This window comes from Macaca fascicularis, chromosome 14, assembly GCF_037993035.2.
Source record: "Macaca fascicularis isolate 582-1 chromosome 14, T2T-MFA8v1.1".
Classification (NCBI taxonomy): Eukaryota; Metazoa; Chordata; class Mammalia; order Primates; family Cercopithecidae; genus Macaca; species Macaca fascicularis.
The window spans coordinates 50,139,531-50,167,453 of NC_088388.1; the positions used below are offsets into that span (position 1 = coordinate 50,139,531).

The 27,923-nt window shown below is 43.0% G+C and overlaps 1 protein-coding gene and 1 long non-coding RNA gene across 6 annotated transcripts in view; one reads left to right on the plus strand and one right to left on the minus strand.

Moving 5' to 3' along the window:
• The window catches only part of LOC135967051 (uncharacterized), an 81,140-nt gene extending 55,084 nt beyond the window's left edge, over positions 1-26,056 (minus strand). The window contains exons 1-3 of one of the 2 annotated variants that reach the window (XM_065528469.1): positions 25,605-26,056; positions 11,551-11,791; positions 6,166-6,334 (exon numbers count right to left, since the gene is read on the minus strand). In XM_065528469.1, coding sequence (XP_065384541.1) covers positions 6,166-6,271 — 106 coding nt within the window. In that variant the 5' untranslated portion in view covers positions 6,272-6,334; positions 11,551-11,791; positions 25,605-26,056. Of the gene's footprint in view, positions 1-1,900; positions 3,378-6,165; positions 6,336-11,550; positions 11,792-25,604 lie in introns of those variants that run through there. The other variant, XR_010580875.2, reaches the window with a different exon arrangement.
• LOC123568751 (uncharacterized) lies at positions 22-27,923 on the plus strand. 4 transcript variants are annotated; one of them, XR_012422771.1, is made up of 5 exons: positions 22-204; positions 377-561; positions 3,051-3,189; positions 25,959-26,190; positions 27,144-27,923. It is a non-coding gene; the product is annotated as an uncharacterized lncRNA (long non-coding RNA). The 4 variants fall into 4 exon arrangements; XR_006692254.3 differs by having other exon boundaries at positions 22-561; positions 27,141-27,923; XR_012422770.1 differs by having other exon boundaries at positions 22-561.

Sequence of the window (27,923 nt, forward strand, 5' to 3'; positions counted from 1 at the left end):
CTGTCCGCAGCGGAGAACTGCAGACCGAGCGCGGCAGGCCTCTGGGAAGCTGCCACCGGGAGGGGCCAGAGCCCCAGGCGGCGCTCAGGCCCCTTGGCCTGGAGCCCCAGTTCCCAATGTGTTACGGATACGTGTTGCAGCCCTGTGGGAACAACTCAGCTGGCCACCTGAAGCCCTGATGCTCTGGCTTGCACTATTACTGGGGTAACTGGACCCCTGGGGACACAGGAGCACTAGGGCAAGGGCCTCCCTCCCCATTCGGCTACAGTCCGCTTTAGAGGCCTGAAAATCCTGCCCCTGGGTTTGGAGGGCTGTCTCTGGCTGCTTGAACTGGACCTGATGTAGGGCTTCCAGAGACAATTGTCCCTGTTTCCAGTTTCCAGATTAGAACTTCGCCTGTCCTGCAAGCCTGACCTGAGTCTGAGCTGGGCCTGCCTTCAGCTTTCTCCCTATTCTCTGGATGCCTTATGTGACCTTCTCTTGGGGCATGGATCAGGCAGCCCTGCATAAAAGCATGGTCCCAAATCTTGACTTCTCCACTCACAAGCTGGCTGATCTGAGGTAAGTGACTCAGCCTTCTTGTGCCTAGTTTTCCTCATCTTTAAACCAGCAATATCAATAGTAACTTCCATATAGGGTTGTCATGAGGATAAAATGAGTGGATATATATATACACACATACACACACACAAAGGAATTAGAACAAGGCCTGGCACACAGTAAATGCCTTATACGTACATAGTAGTGCATTATCCAAGCATTAGGGATTATCTGTGTCAGTGTTATCTGTGTGCCTGTCGCAAGACTTCCATTTGATTGTGAGCTCCGTAAGTGCAGAAATCATCTCTGATTCAGCCATGAATCCTCAGCTACTTGCACACAGAAGGTTGCAGTACCAGTTATCCATGCATTCATTCATGCATTTAATAAATATTTATTCTACTAAGTGCCAAGCACTCTGTCCCGGGTTTACAAATATTAAGACAGACAAAGACCCTTCCCTCATGGAGCTTATGTTGTTTGGAGAAGACAGAAAGAGAGCAAACAAGTAAGTTGATAAAATGGGTACATCTTGTAAAAAGTGCTAGAAAGAGAACAGCCAGACTCTTTGGAAGAGGATGATGGAGGAGGAGCGTGGAAGAGAGCTTTTGGATGGTCAGGGAAGGCATTGCTTCTAAAGGCCTCTGAAGAAGTGATAATTAAGCTGAAATTTAAATGAAAAGGAAGAAGCTGGTGCATGCCTGGGGTATAGGCCAAAGATGGACTGCAAAGGAGGAAACTTCCTAAGGTGATGGAAATGTAACAGTGGTTACCTAAGTATATTTATATAGTTGTCAAAACTCATCAAACTGAACCCTGAAAAGGAGTGAATTTTATTCATAAAAATTATGCTTCAGGATGGGCACAGTGGCTCATGCCTATAATCCCAGCACTTTGGGCCAACGTGGGTGGATCACCTGATGTCAGGCGTTCAAGACCAGCCTGGTTAACATGGTGAAACTTAGTCTCTACTGAAAATACAAAAAGTAGCCAGGCCTGGTGGTGTGTGCCTGTAATCCCAGCTACTTGGGAGACTGAGGCAGGAGAATCGCTTGACCCTGACAGGCAGAGGTTACAGTGAGCTGAGATCACACCATTACACTCCAGCCTGGACAATAAGAGTGAAACTCCATCTCAAAAATAATAATAATAATAATGCCTCAATAAAGCTGATTTAAAAATAAAAGATGGTAGCCAAGTAAAAAATCAAGGAAGAGCATTCCAGACATTGCAAAGAAAAGCTGATGCTTAGCCTCAGAAGCAGGGAAAATTTTTTGCATCCTGGGAGGGCCTGGATGAAGCATGGTAAAGAAGAGGGAAGGTAACAAGAGATGAGGCAAAACCATGACATGCTGGACTTGGTGAGGTTAGGATTTTATTCTGTGTGAACAGAAAAAGCCCTTGATTTGCTATCAAAAGTCCTAAACCCTGGTCTGGACTTTCTAGCTGTATTGTCTTGGATGAATCATTGAACTATTGTGAACATTTTTTAAATGTGTAAAATAGGACTACAAATGATATGCAGGGATCCCATCAAAGGGGGCTGCAGCCAGGGCTGACTATGAAGGCAGGCTGACTGACACCTGACAGCTGGGGATATACCCACATACTTTTATTGGGCACTCAAAAGATTGTTTATTGAATTAAAATAGTACATGCCTGTACGGAGTAGAGACCTATGACCTTTCAAATAGCAGTTGGTGAGTGGTGGGGTGGAAGAATGGGAATTATTCCCATAATTAGGGCATTGACTAATTAGGGCATTGAGTCCTTCAGTGTGTCCTCACTTACCCAATACTGTTTTTCTCTCTTATAGGCAATTCTTCTTTTCCTTGGTCTCATAGCATGTGTCACAGTTTATTATTATGCATTTAAATTCTGTACATCTTTGTTCAGTGTCTGACTTTCTGTGGACTGCAAGTTCCATGAGGACCAGGACTGTGTCTGTTCTCTAAACCAATGTACCCCAGTATCTAACACTATCATTGGTACATAGGAGGCACTCAGTAAATACTACTTGAATGAATGAATGAATGAATGAATGAATGAATGAATATAACCATTTATCCAAGGACAATTAACTATCCACAGGGCCTTTCTGGTTCTTCCCAAATAATCCACCTTCTGCCCATTACCCTCTGGAAGCTCATCGCTTAAGCCTTCCTTTTTGGGTTTTCTCCATCATCCTCATTCTAAATTCAGCACTGACCAACCCCACAGAGTTTCTTTCTATTTTAATAAACATCTACACAAAATTAAGGAGATAAAGACTGGTGGTTGTGTTTGATTTCACACTGGTTTTGGCCTTGGATATTGTAAACTACCTTCACTTTAATTTGGTTTTCTGAAGTAGATAGGGTTGAATCGACTATAATTCCCATTTTCCACATGAGGAGCCACACAGTTGACGAGATGGATTGACTCATCCCATGGCATAGCTAGGGAGTGGCAGGGACACAGATAAACCCCGGGTCCCATGGCTCTAAATTCCATGATCCTTTTCCCTCCAGGTTCCTCTGCTTGATGGTTCTATGTGCAATACGTTTCTCCCTTCACACCTTAGGCACTGATGGTGCATGACAAACCGTGGTGATGGTTCTCCACTGAGAAGAGATGATAAAGTCTCTCAGAAGCAATACTCTTCTTACCGTAAGTATCTAATCCACTTCCAGTGGCCATCAGAGCAAATGGAGGACATTATAACACGATTACGTGCATAGATCCCAAGTAAGGCCTCTAGAGCCAGATCTGCCAGGTTTGCATATTGGCCTTGCCACCTTCCAGCCCTCCAACCTTGGGTGATTTATTTCAGGTCTCTGTGCTACAGGCTCTTCATCCTAAATTGGAGATAAGGATAGTGACTACCATATAGGGTTTCTGGGTGAATTAAATGAGTTAATACATGTAAAATGCTTGGAAAAGTGCTTATCCAATAGAAAGTGGCCAATTGATGTTGTCCTTCCTTCCTTCCCTCCCTCTCTTCATCCCTCCCTCCCTTCCTCTCCTTCCTTCCTTTCTTCCTTCCTTCTACCTTCCTTCCCTCCTCCCTCCCTCCTACCTTCTTTCCCTCCTTCCTTCTCTCCCTCCTTCCTTCCTTCCCTCCTTCCTTCCTTCCCTCCTTCCTTCCTTTCTTCCTTCTCTTTCTGTATTTCTCTCTCCACTTCTTTCTCTGTTACTTTTTTTGTTCTCTTTTCTTTTTTCTCTCTTGCTCTATATTATTCTTCCTAAATTCCTGTCTCTTCTCTGAATGTAACTTCACAATAGTGCATTGATAAATATTTGCTGAACCAATACATAAATGAGTAAAGAAAAAGGAAAGGGAAGGAGGGAGCTGATGCCTGGCACAAGATGTGAAGAAGTGAGGATAGAACAAAACAAGATAATCTTGTGTTTTTATATGTTTGTTTTTATCTTAATGTATGAGCTATAACAGGTAAGACATTCTCATCCTGTTTTACCATGGGAAAGTCAACCAACCTCTCTGCACCTCCATTTCTGCATCTGTATGGGAGCAGCATTGAACTAAATAGTCCTTATGTTTTCTGTCTCTGAGTCTACAATTCCATCTATATGAAATGTGATGTTGACTTTTCCTAGCATTTGAAATGAGATGGGGAGGGGTTGAAATAAGCCAAATGTACATTTCCAAATGAAACCTGTTTCACCTGTGGCACCCATACAAGACTTCACAGGTGAGTACTTGCTTTGATCTCACCCTAGTGTTGACTTCTATCTCCTACTCTGCCTCTTAATAGCAATGGGACTTTGAGCAAGACACTCAACATCTCCAAGCTTCCCTTTCCTCATCTTATTATGAGACTAAATGAGATAATGCATTGTAAGATGCTAAGCACAGTGATCAACATGTAGTAAATGTTCATTAAATTATCACTGATGTACGTTGTTAAAGTGTATATATGACCTCAAGCCTTGACAAAACCCATTCTAAGGCCAAATGATGAGTTTCCTATTAGCTGGTATTTTGGGCATTTTATGACTAAGCATTCATTGAAAATCCACTATCTGTTAGAAACTGAACCTCATGATAGCATAGGGAAGTCAAGGTTCAAAGGATTACATGCATTTTTTCAGGTCCCAATATATTTCTCATACTTTGCTATATTATGCCCTTTAGTCCTTCTAACAACCCTGTAGGTAGGCATTGTTGGGGTTGCAGGAATGAATTGAACTCAGGAAGTTGCAGAAGTAGAGCCTGCAGGGAGCAGGTGTGATGGGAATTCACAGGACTCAACCTGGACCACACCCAGCTCCTTCCCCTCTGTAAGCCACAGTCAGCAAATATCCTGATTGCAGTGCCAAGGATGGGAGTGCTGTTGAGACTCTCATCAAACCTGCAGAGTGGGAAAAAATATGAGTACCTCCCTCATGAATTCTCAGTCCTTGCTTCTGGCTTCCTGTCCCTTCCCTTCTTTGACTTCTTCCACGCAAGGCTTGGGCATAAATAATGTACCTGAGCATGAATAAACACTGTGACTGGCTTCCCTCTCCCAGGGGATGTTTTGCTTTTGCAGCTGGATCTCTCATATCTTCTGGACCCAAACTCCAAGCCTCCACATTCTTACTTAATTAGAATCCAAAGGCCTTAACCCAGCACGTGGGCTCTTCCCCAGCCTCCCTCCCTCTCTCCCTCCCACCTGAGTCAACTTGCCTGTGGTTGTCTTCTCTGATTCCAGCCCGAAGACCCTGGTCTATTCGACCCCTCCTCATACTCCCCATCTCCAGGATTCTACTGATGCTGCTTGCTGCTTCTGCTGGAATACTTCACATACCCAAATACTGCCTCTACTTTAGGTCTCAGTTCAGAGATCACCTCCTCCAAGAAGGCCTCTGTGATTTTACAGCTGGAAATAGTTTTTCTCTCAGAGAAATCATTACAGCAGTGGTTCACAACTTTGAATATGAATTTTTGCACATGAATCAGCCCAGATATTTTGTTAAAATGCAGATTCACAGACAGTAGGTCGGGGATGGGGTCTGAAATTCTGCATTTCCAACTTGCCCACCCGTGATGTTTGCTGATGCTTCTGGTCTGTGAATTACCCATTGAGTAGCAAGTCATTGACCAATCTGGCTGTGTATCAGAATCACTTGACAAGCTTATTGAAACTGTGGATCCTGGGGCCAGAGGTGATCCAGGTTTTGTGGGGCCTGAATTTATTCCATCTAGAGAGTCCTTTTAAAAGTACATATATAAAGTTATGAATAAGAAATTGCCACCTATTGTCCCAGCTGCTTGGGAAGCTGAGGTGGGAGGATCACTTGAACCTGGGAGGTAGAGGTTGCAGTGAGCTGAGATCGCGCCACCGCCCTCCAGGCTGGGCAAGAGAGCAAGAGCCTGTCTAAAATAAAAGGAATTGCTGGATCTTCTCCCAGGTCCCTGGAAGGAGCTGTGCAAGTGAAGGGTCTTGACGTATAAACTTCACTAGCTGCAAGGTAAATCCATTTTTGCCTGGGGCCCACACAACAGCAGAATCTTGGAAGGCAGGAACTATATGTGTGTTTTGTTTTTAGAATTTCTCCAGGTTATTCATAGTGACCAATCCTAGACCTACCCCCACACCCCTTCTAGGAATAGAGCACTTGAACTCCTGTCCATCCACTTACCTCCCTCTATTCCTTCCATCTCCAAAGCGGCTGTGCCAGGCACTGGGATAGACCCCACAGAAACAAGGATCAAGGACAGGCAGGCTCCTGCCCTCAGCAAGCTCATGGTCTACTGGAAAACTGGTCACAGCTTCACAAAATGAACTCCTATCAGCTGTTCGTCCAAGTGCTGCAGGGATCAGAGGAGAGAACAAAACTCAGTCCTGATAAAAAGACAAGACTGGGAGGTCTCCCAGAGGGGCTGACATCGAGCGAGCTCTTACCAAATTACTGGGGCTCCTCCAAGCAGAGGGAACACTCTGTGCAAAGGCAGGGAGGCCTGAGAGAATATGTTCTCTTCAAGAACTAGCCAATCAAATCCATGTGTGGCAGAAGAGCAGGGCATATTTTGGGGGTTGGGGGCAGGGGGCAGGGCTGAGAGGAACGGTATGGAGAGGTGGCTAGGCTCTCAGGAGTTGGGGCTCTTTGGGAGTGGATGGTGGGCAGTGGATGGTTTTCGGGCAGGGGACTAGCATGATCAGGTCTTTTTTTTACACGTGCATGCATTACTTTCAACTTCCAACAATAACTAGTTCTTTCCATGACATCACATTATTAGATCCAGAGACCTTTATTTCTTTTTTAAAAACATCTTTAGTTCTTTAATGACTATTTCTTTTAAAGTAATTGTTGAATGTCAGATAGCCTGCAAAGTATTTTGATCTTATTTATTCCTCCTACAAACTCTGGGAGGCATAACGGATGATGTCTATTTAACAGATATATGAACTGAGGACAGGAAAGTTTAAGGGACTTGCCCAAGGTAACAGAAATAGAAAATCTGAAAAGCCTTAAGACCCATAGACAAGCATGGTGCCAGGCACACAGCAAGGACCAAAAATGTTTGGTGAATTAAGAGATGAATGCTGAGGTTAAAGAGTTTCACTTGTTAAGGCAATTTAGGGAAGCACATGCCAGTAAGTTTGAGGGACGTGAGGCCTCCTTTCTGTTTCCCTGGAAATCCCAGGTTCTTGCTCCTGGGGGAGAAAAATTCTTCCTAATATCCATGCATGTGCCCTCCTACCATTCCCTTCCAGAAGCCATGCCTTCCTTATGCACTCTGCCTCAGTCAGAGAAAAGATACAGCAGAAGCACAGACTGTGGAACTTAGTGAAGAAAGTTGTTTTGGTGATTTTACGTGATTGCATGGCAGGTGGATTTTAATAGGGCTTTTCGAAACCATTGCATTCAATACAATTCAATTCCATTATTCCAGTTAGGACAAATGAACTTGACTTTAAACATATTTAGTGAGTGCCTAATATTGCTACTGGCAAGTGATAGTGAGTGAGAATCCCCAGGATACTGGAGGCCTCTGGAAACAGGAGTTGAACTTGACATAGATCCTTGATTTTAGTTTTCCCTCTGGAATACATTCTAATCTATAGCAAAATGTGGCTCCTCGTTCATGGCTGGGACCTTCAGCCATTTCCTCCAGTGAGTTCAGCCTCATTTCCCTGCTCTCCTTGCCAAAAATGATGATGGTCATGACGTTTCATAAGGAATGTGACAGTATTTTCTGGACTTGACAATAGCACAGGAGCTTCTCCTACAGAAGTTCAGAGAAGTTCAAAAATCTGCACAGTTAGGAAGTTGTGGCACTGGGGCCAGAACCCGATTTTCTAATGCCTGGTGGGGACAATTTCAATATCACATTATTGCTAGGTCACCAATCTGGCAGTTAATTAACATCTTTGTGATGATATGTTCACATGTTATTCTCTCATCTGCTCACACTTGTCAGTTTTTTCTTTCCAAATAAGCTGTAAACAAGTTATAGGAAGGAAGCTATGATTTCACTCCTATTCTCTTATATGCCAAACACTGTGAGGTATTATTATGGGGGGTACTAGGGTTACAATTACGAACAAAATAAACATACTTCCTGTCCTCTGACGGTGTATCATCTAACTGAATAACATATTTTATGACGTTTTGAATTTTTACTATGTCTTAAGTATTGCGTTCTCCACTTTACAGATGAGTACATTGAGATCCAGAAAGTAACCAGGAACTTGTCTAGAAGGGGAGAGCTGGGATTCCCACAGATTCCTGGATTTCTGCTTCCCAGAAGCTGGCCCAGGGCTGAGCCAACACAGTATGCTATGGCAGTTTAAACACATGGCTTTTGAAGTCAGACAGATTCAAATCTCAGACCAGCTAATTACTTGTGTGATCTTAGACAGGCTGTTTCCCTTTAAACCTCAGTTTCTACATCTGTAAAGTAGGGGTCATGACAACCGGCTCCCAGTTATTTTGTTACATGGGTCAGTTGAAAATATGAAGAATGTGAGACTCTTAAATGAATACCTGGTGCAGTGCAAGGGCTCAATAAACAGTAGCTATTCTCACTGTTACTATTAACCATTGGCAGACACAGCACCACTCTGCCTGCAGTTATGTGCATGGTGCTTTAATAGTTTCTTTTCCCCCTGAGTTGTTGAGAGTAAAATACTCTGTCCTCCCCGCTTCAGCTCCCCACATTCCAGAAACAGAGACCACTTACACAAGCAGCAACAGGGTCCATTTCTGTGACCAGTGGAGCCAATGGCCCACTCGTTGGAAACACCAGCAAGCAAAGTGTCAGGACTCAGAAGCCGCCAACAGGCTTCAGGACCCTGCCAAGCCCTCGTGCCCACTCGAGCAGCCAGGGGGAGGGGGTGACTATGGCATAAACACACGTTTGCTTTCATTTGGCTTAGCTGACTGTGTGTTTTGTTAAACAAATTTAGGTTTGGAAAAGATTATTTTTGGTACACTGCTGCATAATTAGATGAATTTTCATGAGTTTATTCTTGAAATAAACTTTGAAATTGTCCGTGTTTTACTGTTTTTTAATCATCTGCAGATACTGTTTTTTGAGACTTAGCATGAAAAAAAAACCTTGTTACATATCAGTTTAATTTAGATTCAAATAAAATAATTTTTTGAATTTGCAGCAACAACAAGTCTGCGAAAGTGGTTGTAACTGGTGCTGAGTTGTTTGAGGATCAAGATAATTACAGTATAAAGGATAAGAGAGAATATAATATCCTGGCATCCAGTGCCTATTCAGCTAATCCCCAGCCCTTGACAGATGTTCAAACACAGTATTTTTAAAAGCTGACTTTTAAAAAAACAGGGCAATTCACTTATTAGATATAAACAACATGATAAGAAATTCAAAGTCTGACATCCATTACGAACCGTCCGTGTTGAGAAGCGTGAGAGACAAGGCAGAAAGTCAAATGCGCTGTGCTCATTGCTGTAATGGGTGTCCAAGCAGGGCTGGGATTGCAGAAAGACCAGGCCCCCACTTTGCCAGGGGCACAGGTTTCATCTGTACCAGCCCCCGAGAAGCAGAGCCCCAAAGGCAGCTTCGATGATGCTGTAAGCCTACGCAGCAGCCTTTCTGGCGGCTGCTTGAAGCCGAGGCTGCCAGCAGCCAGCACCAGGATAGTTTGGCCGGCTTTAAACAATAGCCACGTAGTGATAGGTGGTCCATAAAGATGGTCAGGCAGATGGAGGGTTAATGAGTGGGGAGTCTGTTGGCTCAAAGATCACTCTTGTCGCTGGCCTCTGACACTCCTCCACTCTCATTCATCAAACATACTACTGAGCCTGAGTATCTGTTGAGAATCAAGGCTGACTGCTAGCCTCTGGGTTCAGAGAAGAATAAGACCTCATTCATGCCCTGCCTCCAAAATCCCACAGTGCAGCAAAGGAGATAAATTATATCCATTGACAACAACTACAATTATTATTATCATTATCATTATTAAACTTTGTTTATATGCTAAGCTTAATTCTAAGTGCTCTTCCTAATTCCCACAATAATTTTATGGAATAGGTGTTATTATTATGCCCATCGTACAGATGAGAAAGCTATGGCACCGAATGAATAAGTATGTGATGAAGTTATTTCTGACTGTGGCTGGTAGCAGTGGTGGAGGAGGAACCACAGAAGGCTTTATGGAAAGGGTAGGGTTTGGATTGCGTCTGTATGGACAGTGGGGTTTGAAACGTGGAGATCCAGAAAAAGGACATTCAAGGCAGAGAGAACGATGGAGAGAGAAGAGCAAAAATATTATCTGGTGAAGTAAGATACCAAGCTGCACTGAGGATGGCATGAGATTGTCTTTTTTGCCTTCCTATTGGAAAGAAATTCTTTATAAAAAGCCCTTGGCACCCTGGGAAGCACAGGCTCAACTGTGGATGCTGATGCTTCTTCCCATTCTGTCAAATATTTTTTCTGGGGTCCTTAAAACTGCCTCTGTAATAGCAGTGGTTCCAAGGTGGCCAAGTGCAGAGGTTCAGGAGAAACTCCAGCAGATGCTTCTCTCCTGGCCTGGGCCTGGACGTATAAGTCCAGGCCCAGGAAGAGCCAGGCTTCAGCATCAGAGGGTGCCAGTACTGTGGATTATTCCAAGTGCAAGCACATTCAAAAGGCAGACCACCCGTTTCACTTGTCTCTTGGTTTTCATTGCATGTTTCAATGATACATATCATTTCACTACCGCTAATCTGTTTTTAGTATTGCGTTAAGAATTACCTTATCCGCATAGTACTTTAATTAACTAATTTATTTATCTTTAGAGACAGAGTCTTGATCTTTCACCCAGGCTGGAGTGCAATGTTGTGATCATGGCTCACTGCAGCCTGGAACTCCTGGACTTAAGTGATCCTCCGCCTCAGCCTCCCAAGTAGTAGAGATTATAGGCACATACCACCATGCTCAGCTAAGTTTCCTTCCTTCCTTCCTTCCTTCCTTTTTCTTTTTCTTTTTTTTTTTTTTTGAAACAGTGTCTCGCTATGTTGCCCAGGCTGGTCTCCAACTCTTGACCTCAAACAATCTTCCTGCTCCCAAAGTGCTGGGACTACAGACGTAAGCCACCACGCCTGGCTCAACTTTAAAACAATTGCTGAAAAGGATCTTCTTTCAGAAAATATTCCCTTTTCTCCCACCCCACCCATCCCCGACATGCACACAGAGCACATCTTTCCATGAGGACATGCATGCAAGGCAAGGGAGAGGGGTCTGAAGATCATGCGAAGAGCCTGCTCTCCGTCCCCTGCTGTAGGGTGGCCAGGGCTGACACACTTAGAATTCAAATGGGCCCACCCTAGACTGGCTAGCTGTCATGGCCTCAGAGCCAAGGAGAAAGTGGTCAGCTGCTGGGTGTGACCTGTACTCCAGGAGTTTGCCAGACAAGTATTACTTGAGTATTTTCTAGAGACCAGATGTCAGCCACTCATGAGAGACAGTCTGTGTTGGGCTGTTTTAGCTCTTGCCCAAGAGGGCCATCAGGAGTGGGTGTGGGAGCATAAAGCAGGAAGAAAGGATTAACTTCTCTATCTCATGCTTACCCTGGGCTCCACCTCAAGGAAGCATGGGTCCCCACTCTGGTTTCAGCCACACACTCTCTTGGCAGCCTTCAGAAATGTACAAGGCTTCCAAAGAGCAGCCTCTTTCAAGGAACTTCTCAGCCCTGGCTTAGTTCTAGGGGAGGAGGTGAGCCTGGGCAGGGTGTGCCAGGGCTGTTCTCCTGCTCCTTCAGCTCCCCTGAGGTGGCCTCTACTCAGGATGTCCTCATGCTCCTGGGGATTCCTGAAACAACCACAGGATTCGAGGATGTGGGGCTGTGGTCATTGCCCTCTCATTCTTTACATGTTTATGACCAGACATCTCAGATTCTCTGAACTCAGGCTCAATTTCAAAAGCTTCATACCTTTTCTCCCAATATAATAATATTAACTAGCCTTCATGGAGTGTTTTCCAGGTACCTGATGCTGCTCTAAGAATTTTACATATATTATCTAATTTAATTCTCACCCAATCTTAAGGTCTGTAAGATGAGATGCACCCATGTCCTGGGGCTAGTACATGCCTATCCTTCCCCACATTTAACAGAGATTTAATTAAGGATGAAGATCAAATGACAGACAGACTGAACAAATGAATGAATGATGGGAGGAAAGAAAGAAGGTCGCCAAGAACATGAAAAGAACCACTGAGCTGAAAGTGAAAGAAACACTCAGCCACTTACTAGTTGGGAGTGACTTTGAGCAAAATCTGTAAGCCTTAGTTTTCCCTTTGTAAAAAGGAGTTACTGGCACTAGAGTAAAGGAAGGTATAAGTTGTGAAAGTACTTTAATTTGTTTATAGTAAGTGCTCACTTGTTGTTAAATGCATATATATATATATATATATATATATATTACCTAATACAGGGACAGATTCCACTTTTCTGTATGGCCTGTCTTGGGGAGGGCATCAGAATTCTTGGAAGCAATATAAACATTCTGATGTCTCCTTACACAAATAGAATTAGAACCACAGCTTTTGATTATTTTTTAAAATGTCTGTCCAGTCTGTGCTTGATCACCTTCAGTAACAGGGAGGTCACTACTTCTTGAGACATTTTAATCCATGGTTATGTCACACAGTCTTCATGGTTGACCAGTTGCTCTTTGCATTGTGCTGTCCTGACTGCCTCACTGGACAAGAAACAGAGCTTTCTTGTCCTGGGCTTCAGCTCTTCTCAAATTGGAATGGAAAAGTATAGATTCATAGAATGTCAGAGTTTAAAGAGACTTAGAAACCCCCTATTCTGGGTCTTTAATTCACAGGAAACCAGGAAATCTCTATGCGAGAGACAGCATTTCAATTGGTTGGCAAGTGGAAAATTCTTTATTCAGCCTTTGTCCAGAGTGTTGTACTGAATAATTTCTCCTTGGAATATATTAAGAGGAAAGGCACTTTGGCTTCATATGTATGTACAAGATGCCTATTTCAGAAATGAATTATTTCTCCTAAAACATGTTCTATGGTGATTGTGGTAGATTGTTGCAGTAATGGATTTGAATTGTTCACATCATCCTATACACCCTTGGGAAGTGCCCTTTATACTATTCTGGTGGCTATGTGACTTGCTTCGGCCATTGTGATGCAAGAGGAAACTTGAGACGTGTTTGTGCATTGAGACATCCTTTCTTACTTCTCCCATAACCCCATGACTGCCTTCTCTAGCTTGATGAATGTTGCTCCGTGGCCCCACCAATAGCCAGCTAATCCCCAGAAACAGAGCCACCTCACTGACTGGCAGTTAACTGCAGATACTTGAGTGAACCCATTTGAGACTAGCAGAAGAACTGCCTAGCTGAGCCCAGACCAAATTAGCAACCCTCAGAGTCATCAGCTAAATAAATGGTTATTGGTTTAAGCTAAATAAATGGTTGTTGGTTTAAGCCACTAAAGTTTGGGATGGTTTTTTATGCAGTCCTCCTCCAAATAAAAGCATATGGATCATTTCTCTAACTAGCCTGTCAGCTCAGAACAACCTTGTAACTGACAAAACCACTGGTCACAAAGTTTAAAGCTAAACAAGGAAGAGTTCTTTTACTTGAGCTTTTACTTGAGTTTTTACTCTTCAGTTAGTAAAAATTTAACAACCATGTTAAATGCATCATTTAACAACAAGGATATATTCCGAGAAATGCATCAGTAGGTGAGGTGATTTTATCATGGTAGGAATGTCATAGAATGTACTTAGACAAACCTAAATGGTATAGGCTACTACACACCTAGGCTATACGGTATGGCCTATGCTCCTGGGCTACAAACCTGTAGAGCCTGTTACCATACTGAATACTATAAGCAATTGTAACACAATGGTAAGTTTTGTGTACCTAAATATATCTCAACATAGAAAAGGTAGAGTAAAAAATACAGTACTCTAATCTTATGGGACCACCATTGTATATGTGGTCCATCATTGACCAAACTGCGGTTATTCAATACATGACAGTACATGTCTATTCTGAGGTCCTGAGATCTTGCTGAAGGTCACAGAGCCAGCTGGTCATCAGAGAAATCAGAATTTAAACCCAAGTAGGCCTGGTTCCAAAGTTTACACTCTAATCTTTTAAGGGAAGCCTACCAGATCTTTCTTCAGGGCCTTTATCTCCATAGAGCCTATGGGCTGTGCTCCTGACTTCCTTATGAAGCCTACTTTGCTACCACCACACAAGACTGGGACCCACCGTGATGGAGCTGTCACAGAAGGAAGGGGAAGAAGGAAATTATGCCATACTCTGCACTAATAATTATAATCACTAACACTGACCTCTACCACTAACTATGTGCTAGACATTCTTCTAGCCCCCTACATGTATTATCTGATTGAACCCTCACCACAGTCAACTATAGGTATTACTAACCCCGTTTTACAAATATTTAACTAAAATGGCCCAGTAAATAAAGAGCAAGAATTTAAACCCAGGTCAACTGGCATTGGAGCCAAGATGTTCACTTCTGTGCTGTGCTGCTTCTTGACAGTGATCCTGGGGTTAGGAGATTTACTTAGGTGGGCTTCTGAAAACCAGGTAGTTGGAAAATCTGCAAGGTTATTTGCAGATACTGGAGCCAATGCTTCCTGCTCTGCGCCTGGGTTGCTTAGGGCAATGGAGAGTTTATTGCTTTTTTCTGTTCATTGTTTTTTAAATGGTCTCTGTATGTTCTAAAGACTGCTCCCCAAAGGCCGGAAGAGAAAACACAGTGGCCAGTCCTTGGTCCTCAGAGCCCCATAAAAGAATACAAGCATATCTCAACATATTTTTATCACTGTGGCAGTCGCTGTGCTAGGTCACCCCCGTATGGTGTATTAGTTAGCATGTTCCTTGCCACTACCTTGAGACATCAGTGTGCTATCCCCATTTTACAGATCAAATTAATAATATACCTCAATTGATAGAACTCTGGATAAACCGTATTTTCATGTAATTGGTACTTTTCCAGGGTTGCAAAATAATTTAGCTCAGTAAACATTTTTCCAACAATTTTGTTTGCTTCATTCATTTACTTAGCAAACCCTTTTCCACAGAGGTAAAATCCCATTAATAGAAAACTCTAGGGATATCCAAATTGTTTTCTTGACAGAAATTCTGATAAGATGAGTAAGTGACTGCAATTCTTGTTACCAACCTGTGAGATTCTGTAATGTAAACAGGTGAAATGTCTTGGTCACAGAATTCCACCGCCAGTTGGGTGAGTGGACCCTTTAACATCTGTGATTTACCATATGGATTCTCTAACCCCACCCCCAGAGTGTCTTCATTTTCTTGTTGCCCTTCAAGTTCTGTTGGTTTTGTTCAGATGTTTTTAATGAGTTTGTCCTGCGGCAGCCAGGGAATGGCTAACAAGTCTTCTGGGCCCTTAAAAACCCATTAGAATGTTATTTCTTACAAAGTGAAAAACTAACCTCATGCCAGATGCAAATAGGGCTCAAGCCATCAGAAATAAAGTTTGATTCTGAAGGAAAATTCCACTGAGACATGAAAGTTCTTCAGCTTGGGGAAAATAGTCTTTGATGTCTAGTCTGACTCGGCAGTCTAATATGATTATTAAGAGCATGAGTGTTGCAGAAGTTGGAATGGGTTCAAACCCAGTCTCTTTTCTTTTATATACTAGCTCAGTGATCTAGGGCATGTTGCTTAACCTCTCTGTGTTTCAATGATCTCACCTGAAAGACCTAGGAATAAAAATAATACCACATAAAACTATTGTAGGATTAAATAAGAAATTATAGGTATAGCAATTAAGATTATATTCAAGTATAATTACAAAAGCAACAGAAAAGTAACTTGAATTAGTAGAGGCTTATTCCTCCCTCATTTAAAATAATTTTAAAGATTGGCAATCCAGTATTGACAAGGCAGTTCCACAGTTGTCAGGAGTCTAAGGCTACCTCTACTTTTCTACTGCACCATTTTTAGCACTGGCTTTCATTCTCAAGGTCACCTCATGCACCTCATGGTTCAAAATGGCTGCCAGGTACCAACTCTCAGTCCACATTCTAGACCAGAAGCAGAAAGAAAGGTGGAGGGACAGAGGACATGAAGTCATATCTCTCACATGGTTATTTCAGGACATTTCCTGGTAGTTCCAACCAACACTTCCTTAGATCTTTTGGGTCCTCCTTAACTGCCAAGGAAATTGGGAAATGATGATCTGTGGTTAGACATTCGCTACTCACAGTTAAAACTTGGGATTTTGTTTGTAAAGAAGGGGAGAATGGAAGTGGATAGTTAACTAGCAGTCTTAGCTGTACCACTCAAAGTACTTAAAACAGTGCCTGTTACATACTTAGCTGTAAATCTGTGCCTGAAATAGGAGGTAGCCTCTGTATTGAATTGAACACAGCCTTTGGAGTTCAGCAGACTTGAATTAAACCCTACCTCCATCCCTAACTGGGGATGACATCGTAAGCAACTTATTGAATTTACTGATGAGCCTCAGCATTCTTGGTTATCAAATGTAGTTGTATATATTGGCCTTTTAGGATTTCTGGGAAAATAAAGTGAGAATGAGTATTTAAAGGGCCTGGCACATAGTAGATGTTTAGTAAATGTAAGTTCCCCTCTCTATGTCACCCCATTAAGGCTTAGACTTTCAGTGCAAAACAAGGATCAGAAGAATAATCCCCACCCTGACCTGGGAAGTGGTCAGAAACCTCCCAGAAAATAAAGCCATGCTTTGCCTCTCAGCTGCCTGCTCTCTGCCCACAAAGTGCTAAAGTCAGTGAAGCCAACCCTGTAATCAAACAATACCAGATACTTTAATTATAGTTTTTTTGCCATGATCTGAATCACTGTTTTCGTGTGCATTGCTGTGAATTAATCTCATAACAGTGGAACAGTGGTGTTAATTCCTTGATGCATAAAGAAGTGTTTTAGCTATGGAGATATTCCACAGAGAAGGGAATGGCATTCACATTTAATTAGCTCCTACTCTCTGCCAGGCACTGAGCTGAGTGCTTTGTAAACCTTATGTCATTTTTTTTTCACAATAACTCTGTTTGATAGCTATTACCCTCCCATTTTATAAGCGAAAGCAGAGAGACTCAGAAATGTTAAGCAACCTGGCCAATGGCACAGTTTGTGCAAATCCCAGACCTGAGATTTGAACCCATGTTTGTCTAATTCCAAAGCTCATGCTCTTGTCATCATATCCTGCTATTTTGCTGCCTTCTCAGACCCCAGACCAACCCGTCTTTAGAACTGGACTATTGTGGCTGGGCGCAGTGGCTCACACCAGTAATCCTAGCACTTTGTGAGGCTATGGTGGGCGGATCACCTAAGGTCAGGAGTTTGAGACCAGCCATGCTGGCCAGCATGGCAAAACCCCGTCTCTACTAAAAATACCAAAATTAACTAGCCATGGTGGCATGTGCCTGTAGTCCCAGCTACCTGGGAGGCTGAGGCAGGAGAATCACTTGAATCCAGGAGGCGGAGGTTGCAGTGAGCCAAGATCATGTCTGTGCACTCCAGCCTGGGCAACAGAGTGAGACTCTGTCTCAAAAAAAAAAAAAAAAAAAAAAAGAATTGGACTATGGAGCTAGCTGGTAGAAGAAAGAAAAGAAGACTGGGCTGCAATTTGGCTCAGTTCTTCTGAGTCCTGGTTCTGATCTCACAGCTCAGAGACCTCTGGTGAGGTATTGTCTCTGGGGCTTCATTTTTCTTAAAATAAAATTCTGTAAAATAGTTGGCATTGGGATTTAATGGGATGGTCTGTGATCTCCCTTGAACATCTGAGAGTCAACAATTATAGAGGGAAGGTATCCAGCCTCATATCTGTACGTTCCAGTAAATATTCTCAACTATACCTGACTTGTTGAAAATAAAGAAAAAATAAGATGTAGTCTCTATCTTAGGAAAGCTAAAGTGAAGTTAGGAGAAAGAGCAGCAGATTTTATGTAAATATATGAAAATACTTGGAGGTGCTTTCTAGAAAATAAATCCATCCTAAGGTCTATGTCAGAGGGTAGTAGGCTTCTTGTCCCTGTCAGAGATCCTATATATATGGCTGGATCGCCATATAATAATGGTGCTATTACAATATTGAGCTTTTAGGCAAAAGGATATCTGAGACCAAACACCCACCTAAAACATGGTCATCAGAATAGAACGAGAAGATACAGACATAGCCAAATTGAAAGTCCCCGTTCTGTCTTTCCCCCAATTCCAGTCCCTAGTGGCAACAAATATAGTGGACTTCCCTCCAAATCCCTTTTCAAGATACTGTCCTACTAATCACATGTCCTGAAATTTCTATTCAGCATGACCATCTTTCCATGGTGACTCCTGAATGACTGACTTCATTCCTTTTACCAGCGACACGGTGTTCCACAAATGAAGGGGACAAAGTTCATTACTACAGATATATTTTATGCATCCTGTTCTTTGCTCATTCCTCTATCTCACCCTTATCTGCTAAAGATATTTTTAAAATTATTGGCTCAGATTAATTTTTAAGCTTATTTATGGTGCTGTTTTCTTAAACATCCACATACAGCTTTAAAAATAGACATGGTCAATTTTGTCAGCATTTTCTCTTCTGACTTTGAACTTTGATAACTTGTTTCAGAAAATATCCTTCTGTCTTCTATATGTCTGTGGATTGAGTTTTAGCTGATACACTTGGGCTTGGCTGGGCTTTGCTTTAAGCTGTAGCTTGGGATCAGTTCTGCTCCAGGTGGCCCTTGTCCTCCTGGGATCAGTGAACTAGCTGGGCATGTTATCTTCATCGTGACTGTTGATGCACAAAATGCTTTATGTATTTGCTCATGTCGTGCCTACTAACATTCTACTGGAAAGCAAGTAGCAGGGCCAACCCCAGAGACCTGGGGTAGAGGATATTTAGATCCCACTGGGAAAAGAGAGAAATAAATATCACATGCCCATGATTTTTAAACAATAATTTCATATTCTTTAGTTGTTTTATAGTTTTATTTTGTATAGATCTTTATCTGTATTGATTTATACATGCAAGTGTATGTGTATATGTGCACATTAGAGATCTAATGTTAAACAAGGGAGTGAGCATAAGATATGGTGTCAGGATGTGGGAAGTGAGCCACAGCATCCTCTGCTAATGATGGAGAATGATGAAACCACTAGATCACTACTTTCCAAACTGGAAGGCTGGTGCTCCATGGGGAGGGGTTTATTTGGAATTTACAGTTCATTGATCATAGAATATATGATGTGGGTTTAGGTATGGGAGAGCTTATCAAATTAAGATGCCTATATTAGATTAGTTTTAGGGCTTTGGTTAATGGTGGACAGTCTTACCCAGGTTTTAACCCTGACAAAACAAGCACTTTTTTTTTTTTTTTTTTTTTATAGAAAACCTGCAGGAAGGCAGTGGTAATAGACAAGGAATAATTTCAGGTTCAAATATAGGATATAAAAAAGCAAAAAAGAGACAATCAGATATGCTGAGGTACAGTTTTCTTCATTGTGTCTGTCCTGGGAAGAATGACAATGCACCCTCCCTTCCCTTCTACTCCAGGCTTCAGGTGTGAGGAGGCTGCTGAATATCTGTGAGCAGGACAGAACAAAGTATGGGGCTTTCCTTCAAGCCTACAGACTTGAAATATTCATTCAACACTTATTTACTAGGGAAGCTAATCACTACAGGGTAAACAGTGAAGAGTGAAGACTACCAGGGGTGGGGCTCTGCTTCTCTACCACACTGAACTATTCCACCTGGCCGCAAATGTGCATACCTCCCTTAGCAAAATGAAGCCCCCCAGCTAACCAAACCCACTATTCTCAGGATGCTATTCAGCACAGGTCTTTGGGAAAGGTCCTACACTTTACTGAGAGGCTTATCAAATATTTTGTTTTCGAGGTATCCTAACGTATATCTGTGTCACTGCTGCCCCCTGCAGATTGCTATCCAATTCAACAGCTCTCTAGAGTACAACACAGCCACTGACCTATTGCCCTAGAAAGAGGGAAGCCTCAGAAGTCTGAGAAATCAGCTACAGTTGCCTTCTAACTTGGGCTAATGCTAGGGTTTACTCTATTAAACAACACAGTGGCTGTCTGTGGCAGGAGCCTAACAAAATGGTAATAGAATATATGGGTGTTTCCTCCAGCTTAGAGACCTGGTTTACTTACTTTTCCTGTGTGATTCTATGTGCCCCATCCCTGTTCAGTGCCTCCATGCAAAGTCAAAGCCAGCAGGAAATCTTCCTGGGAATGTTACCATTTATTTCTCTTTTGTATATAGCTTATCTTTGGGGAAATGCAGAAAGATTGCAGAAATAAAGCATCTTGTCATGGGGGATTTTGTGGAGCAGGGCTTGTCAGTCTTGAAGTCTTAAAGAGTTTAGGCATGCACTTCCAAGAGTGTGTGCCAGGCCTCATATCTTCTCTGTATAGCTTTGTGCCTTTCAATCATACATAGTATTCTCTTTGAGAGGACTTCTCTCCAATACAATTTTCTTGATTTCCCTCCATTTCTCAAAACCTTTTAGCATTCCGTTTGGTACCCCTTGAAGACTGGCATCTTGGGCAACTTCCTACTGATCTATTTCTCCATTGCTTGAGGTGGAACCTTACAGGGTTGTCAGGGCCTCTGCAGCCAAAGTTTCTACCCTTTCAGCATCCTTGTGAAGGCTCAAAAGGAGCCCTGTGATTAGAATTGGGGTGGACAGGGAAATCATAGAGGTCTCAGCATTCAACCATTTTTGCTGAGTTCTCTCAGTATCCCAGCTGGGAGAGGAGCCCCTCAGGACCGAAAGCTTGGCATATGCAGTGTCCCGTGGTAAATGCACAGTGCAGTCCATCACAAATTTGTTCCCTTTATTGAGAAGAGTAAGTGATCTAATACTTTTCATGTGGCTGTGGAAGTGCTTAACTGTGACACTTTGTAAACAGACTAACTGGCTGAAATAAGAGAAGCAAAGGATTCCTTCTAGTTTAGCAAGCGGCTATATTTGGAATTATGGATTTATCGATAAAGGCACTGCCTTAATATTCTGTCTTCTGGATTCCATTTAAATCGTTTTTTCTTGACCCACAATTATTTGCTTTGATCAAGTATTGGTCAGGATACTCTTAGTTGCAAATGACAGAAACCTAACCCCTGCCAACTTGAGCAGAGAAGAGAATTTAAGTGGGGCTAGACTCAGAGACTCCAGGGTCTCCCACAACACCATCAGCACTTTTCCTACCCTTCCCTGCCATGCCTTCCCTCCCCCTTTGAATTGGCTCAGCTCCTCTGTGAGTTGGTCCTATTCTTTCCTCCTCCAGCTTGGCTTCCTCCGTGTAGCCAGGAATGGTGGTGGTGTCGGCTGACATTGCTGAAGACAGCGGGAGGCTTACAGCACCTCGGCCAACACCAGAAAGAAAAGAAAATTTTTCTTTCTAAAGTTTGCATACCAAATCCCAAAGAAGGTTTCTAAGTTGCCCTGCTTGAGATGGACTCTCATCTTCAAAGGGTTGCTTCAGAGCCTTAGGTGAATATTTATCTGGATGCTTTAAAAAGTGCCAATACCTGAGCCCTGTGCCCAGAGATTCTGATTCAATTGGTCTATGTGGAGCTTGGCTTTGTGTAAATGATTCTAATGGGTAGTCAAGAGCAAGAACCACTGCTTTAGACTCATTTGTTCACTTATTCCTCAAAAAACCCCACACATTTTTGAACTCCACCCCTGTGCTAGGCAGTATACTAGGTACTGATAGAGCAGTGAACGAGAGAGATAAAAGCATTCTCCTAAAGTTCACACACTACAGGGGAATACAGGCAATGTGCTCATTAATAAATAAATGGTGCTAGCAAATAAATAAGTGTTATCCAGAGAATTAAAACAGGACCAATGTTTGCATGATGGGATGGAGCCAGTCCTGAGCAACTTGGAGGGAAGAGTATTCTGGGCAGAGGGAACAGCTATTGCAAAGGCTGAGAGGCACAAACAGGCTTAACCTATCCCAGGAATGGAAAAAGGCCAACGTGGCTGAAATACGATGAATGAAGGAAAGAGTGACATGGGATGAGGTCAGAGAGACCGAGAGCAGCCAGCTGCCATGAGGCTTAGTAAGCCAGGCTGAGGGAAGTGGATTTCATTCTATAGGCAATGGATTATTGGCAGATATGAAGGACTGATGGGATTTGATTTATATTTTTAAATGTTTATTCTGGCTGCTGTGTGGAAAAAGGACTAGAAGGGTAAGAGAGGAAGCAGGTGGACCAAGTAGGAGACAAATGCAAATGTCCAGATGAAAAATGCTGTTTGCTTGTACTAGGTTGGTTTTGGGAGAAAGTGAATGGATCCTGGCTAAGTTTGTGCAGTTGAGTTGACAGGACACTAGAATGTAAGCCCCTTTGTTATTCTTTTGATATCCCCAATATCTAGAGTGGGGATAAGGGGGTAATGTATATGAGCCAGTAAGTGCTCCAGAAATCCTTGTTAAATTAATAAAACCAGAGTCCAGAGGCATGAGGATGGAGGAGAAGGAATGGAAATAAAACTCTGAGCCTGCATAGCCAAAGAACAGATTCCTCTGATGGAGGCCTGTGCCCAGCACGGTGCTAACACATAGAAAAGAGGAGTGGAGGGGGACACAAGTGCTAGCTGGAGGAAAGTGTATTTAGTGCCTCTGAAGCTTGTCTAGGAAGCAAAAATATACAGGAGAGAGATCCAGAAAAGGCTTTCAGCTCTGCTCCCAGGCAAGAGGTTTGACAGAAGGAGACACCGCATCACCATCACAGTAATGAGATTTAACAACTCTACTAGTCCAAGTATAACTAGTACAACCAGTCAAGAGAGCTTAGTGAAACTAAGTAGGGATATATCCTGTGATCCAGTAATCCTAGTCTTTACCCTGTTACCCAGAAATCCTAGCCTTAGTTCATTTTTTAGAAAAATTCTTATGTGAGTCTAACTGGGACCCTGAACAAGGATGTCTGTCATGATAAAGCTCAGAGTAGAGTGAAGACAATACAAGAGCCCATCAGTGGAAAACTGGATACATAAAATGAAGTAGATGTTATGAAATAATATGCAGTTGTTAGGAGCATCAAACTCTGTATGTACAGAACAGCATGGGAGACTAAAAACATAGCGTTGAAAGAAAAACATATGAGAACACCATAGATTAAACATAGAATAATACCAATATGTCGATTAAAAACATATACACTAATGGCATATTTACAAGGAAACGTGCATATTTAAGGGCATATGTCAAGCACATTAGAGTAGATATCAATGAGGATAGGGAATAGGTGTAGAATTAGGGATTATGGTAGGAAGAATAACAACCTTCCTCCAAAGATGTCCACGTCTTAATTCCCAGAACCTGTGAATCTGTTTTGTTACATGACAAGTGGGAATTAAGGTTACAGATGGGATTAAAGTTGCTAATCAGCAGACAGAGAGCATATCCTGGGTTATCCAGGTGAGTTCAATGTAATCACAAAGGTCCTTAAAAATGGAAGAGGGAAACAGGAGTCAAAGGAAGATATGACTAAGAGAAGGCAGTGTAAGTGGGACTAGGCCCGAAGTTACTGGCTTTGAAGTTGGAGGAAGGAGCCATGAGCTAAAGAAAGTGGGAAGTTTCTAGAATCTGGAAAAGGCAAAGAAACAGATCGTCTCCTACAGCCTCCACAGAAGGAATGCACACTGCCAACACCGTCACCTTACCCCAGACCATCTCCTAGAGCCTCCACAGAGGAGTGCACCTGCCAATACCTTCATCTTATCCCAGTGAGATTTGAGTTGGACTTCCCATCTATAAAACTGTAAAGTAATATGTTTGTGTTGCTTTGAGCCACTCAGTTTGTTGTAATTTGTTACAGAAGCAATGGGAAACTCATACAAGGGTAGAGGGAGTCACAGGGACTGATGGAGTAACCAACATGCCATGAACCGAGGAGTCTGAATAACTCAGCTCTCCTCATCTAAGATTCAAAACAACAGCAGCAGCAGCAGCAACAACAACAACAATGTTCAAATTGAAGGGAGAGAACAAGAAAAGAAACACTCTCAAAATATAAAACCAGATTCCATGGAAAACCACATACCTGAAACTGAGCATTCATTGTGTTCTAAAGACCAAAGTAAGAACCTTATAAGCATCATCTCTTTGTTGGTTCTTGGAGGACGGGGTACTGGGACTGGCTTTCTGGTGCAGGGGAATGATTGATAATAATGATGATAATCCCACAAAACCTGTGCCTGTCTCCCCCTCCAGTGAACATCATTGTCCACATCTTTAAACCTGCAGAGAGAGCCCTTCCTACTTCTCTTCTCTCCCCCTTGTCTCTAGCCTCAACCCTTGTTTCTGACTCACTTACAGCACCAAGTACAGCACCTGGGGCACAGTGAATCGCGATCTCATGTAGAGCTGAGCCCATTTTGATGCTTAGGAAAGCTTCCGACTATCCTGTTGCCCACCACATCCCAGAGATTTTGTATCAGTGAGTCCATTCATAAAAGAACCCTGGGACTTTCATGAGCTATTTCTTCTAAACAACTTAGAGCAACCCTCAGGGCCCTAGTGTGATGTTTGTGTGTCTAATTTCCGTGAGCTATTGATAAGAGCCCACTCCAGCCAGCTAGTTGTCAGCCTCTACTCCAAGGGCCTGGAAAATGTACTATTTGCAATTACTTGAAAAGAAACTAATTAGCTCTAAGGAGGAAACCATAGGTAGAAATGACTAAAATCAGCTGTTCAACTGTGCTTGGCAAAAAATTAAAAGGAGTAGGTAATGATACCTCACATTTGTTTTATTTGAAAGAAAAGTAGGAAGAAGGGGGACCTAGGTAGAAGGGGTTTCCGTGGCATTTTCCCTGTAGGGACAGACCTCTGAGCACAAGCAGTGTCAGCCTACCTGTCAGGAGGATGAGGGTTGTGACATGTCCTTGAATGCTACGTTTGAACTTCGTTCAGTGTCAGGCAAAGGAAGGTATTTGAAAGGAGGAGTGATGGTCAGCTCAGGACTCTCTAAGTGTGTGTTGCTCTTCAATATAAGTGTTGGACTTCTGCATTTGGTAAATAAGTTATGTGTTCTCTTTTAGAAGTAGCCATCGTGAATCATTTTTCAAAACAAATTTAAAAAACACAATATTACCATTTCTTAAAGCCTGGCACTTGCCTGGTATGCAGCAAGCAAATGGTAGCAGTGAAATAAGGGGTCAGCACCCTGGCCATGGTGCGGAAGCCACCTCGGATGAGAGAGGATTGCAACAATATGGAGGAGAGATGAAGAGGCAACAGCAAGAGAGCAGAGAAAAAATGCTTCCGACATGAGTCAGAGCAGTAACAATTCAATAATAATAACACTGGAACTGGACATTTATCAAGTGTTTGCCATATGCCATGCTTTACATGCATTCTCTACTGTTATTTCCATTTTACTCTTAAGAAAGCTGAAATTTAAGTACTTGTCCAAGGTCACATGGCTCCTAAGTGGTAAGGCGACTGTTCTGAGTGCAGAAGAAGACTCTGAGCAAAGGATCTGGGTGTCAGTTCATTTGCGAGGTGACTCCATGAAATAACCAGTAAAGATGAGAAACATGAAATACAGAATGGAAAGAAGATAAACGTTGAGTTATCCAGCTACTTACCATGATGAGCAACTGGAGCTCTGTCTTGCTGGGGAACTCTCTGAGACAGAGCAAAACACTCTTGAGTTACTATTCCATCCTAGAGGCAAGAACACTACGGTGTTAATCTATAGATCCCTTATCTGCCACTGGTTGATGCTGCTTCAGGGACATTAACCCTCCACCCTTCCTGCTTATCCTGTGCTCAGGCTGCTTATGCTCCACAGGTGCTTGCTATAAGCAGATCTCAGCACCAGAGAACCAAGGTCACCATCAGTATCTGCTACAATGATCCCACATCCAGTTTGCCTGGACAGTCTCAGTTTATGTCTATTGTCTGGGAATAATTATTAATTTCCTTTTTACTCTCAGAAGTGTCCTGCTTTGGATCATGATTTATATGGCCACTCCTGTAAGAAAAGGAACAGATTTTCAAATCCTGCTTCATGTGGTGCCAGAATCTCTGCTTTTTGCCTCTTTCTCATCCTCTGTGAGTGCAATTGTGGCTTTCCTCATCAGGTGTTCGGCAGTAGCCCTGGGTGAGGTAGGAGGATGTGGGTCCTGGACGACACATGACTGCTCTCCAGAACCTAGAGCACTTCTCCAGGTAAGTCCTGGGTCACCATATCAGCATTGCATGTGGTGCTGATTAACACACAGCTTCCTGGGTCCTTTCCTTAACCTACTGAATCCAAATCTCTGGGGCTTAGGCCAGGTGATCTGCATTTTTAGCAATCTCTCTGGCTAATTCTTCTGCACAGTAAAGTTTGAAAACTACAGGGCTAGCAAAGGGAGACAATGAGTGTTAGCATTTTTTTTTTTTTTTTTTTAAAGCAGCCAAGTGGGGTGGTTTATAGCAGGGCCTCTGAGCTGGCCTGCCTTGTTCAAATCCCAGCTCTGTCTCTTACGGCTAAGTGATCTTGTGCAAGTTACTGAACTTATGTATTTCTCATTGAAAAAACAGGGATAATAATAGCATCTACTGTAACAGGGCTGTTATGAGGATTAGAGAAGTTAATCTATACAAAGCCCTTAGAACAGTGCTGGGCACGTAGCAAACACTTGAAAATGTTAGTTAGTGTTATTACCTACTTTTAGCATTATGCCAGTGATCTTACCTAGGCTGTGGTATTAATCCTCAGAACAGCCACACAAGGAAGGCATTATAAAGGATTTGGGGTAAATAACTGATGTCAGCTGCAGGGTTAAAACACAAATTGCGGGGTGGGGGTGAGGGGTGGGCTGAGACATGATCCCAAACCTTTTACCTCTACCTCTGAAGTCCCGGCTGTCTCTCTGATATCAAGCTGCCCTTGGCAGTCTCATTCCCTGTATCCACCGTGGCATCCAGTTTTTTGCCCCAATCCTTGGGCCCACCAGGGACTTCTGGGCATGGGGAGGAGGGAAGCAGCATATTGGTAGCATTTACCTGCTGCATCCAGTCCGCCTTGGCTGGGCTGGAGCTGCTCTCTGGGATCTGGTTAGCAGCTAATGATCAGTGGGCTCTGGCTATAATGATCGGATTAGCTGCGCTTTAATCACTGTCTATTGTTTCAGCAGGGAGAGAATTTCACAGCTCATTGACTGCTCTGACTCCTAATCTACACGGAGGAAACAATGTTGCAGCTCATCAAATGCAATCAGCTGCTAATTGAAAGGAAATGGAATTTTACAATTACAGGCCACCTTTCAGTGCTCAGGATTTCTAAGCACTTCTCCCCACCCTCCTTTGCCAGCTCAGCACTGGCAGGAGCACTTGACAACCTGCTAGAGACTTCCCTAAAAGCTGCATTTAGGACCTGGCCCATTTCTCCCCAGCTCCAGAGCAGCAGCAAAGGGAAGCAGCGTCCTCGCCAATTCCTGGGCTGTCCTTCAAGGCTCAGTGCAAGGAAAAACACCCGGGTTGGACACCAGGCGAGCTGAGTGCTGGTCCTTGTTCACCTTCCCCCACGCCTTGTGGCAGTGTGACCTTGGCATGCCCCCCTTTCCCTCTGTGCCCCACTCCCCTTCTCGCTAAAATCAAGAAGCTGAATTTGATGACCTCTTGGTTCTTATCAGCTCTGATGATTCTGTTTGTCCTGTTCTTGCCACTATCCTCATCCAATGGAAGACATCTAAATTGACACCCTCTTTCTTGCCCAGTTATCTGCTGTTCCAAATGCTTCCAGGGTGACTGTCTTAGGTCTCCCAAAAGATGTATCCTGATGAGATTTTAATGGGCCAGAAAGCAAATTTGGGAAACATCCTACTCAATCTTCTGATCAGACATCTCTCTCCCCATCCTGGATCCATTCACTTCCTTGGACAAATATCAATCCTGATTAAATCTAAAGACAGTCA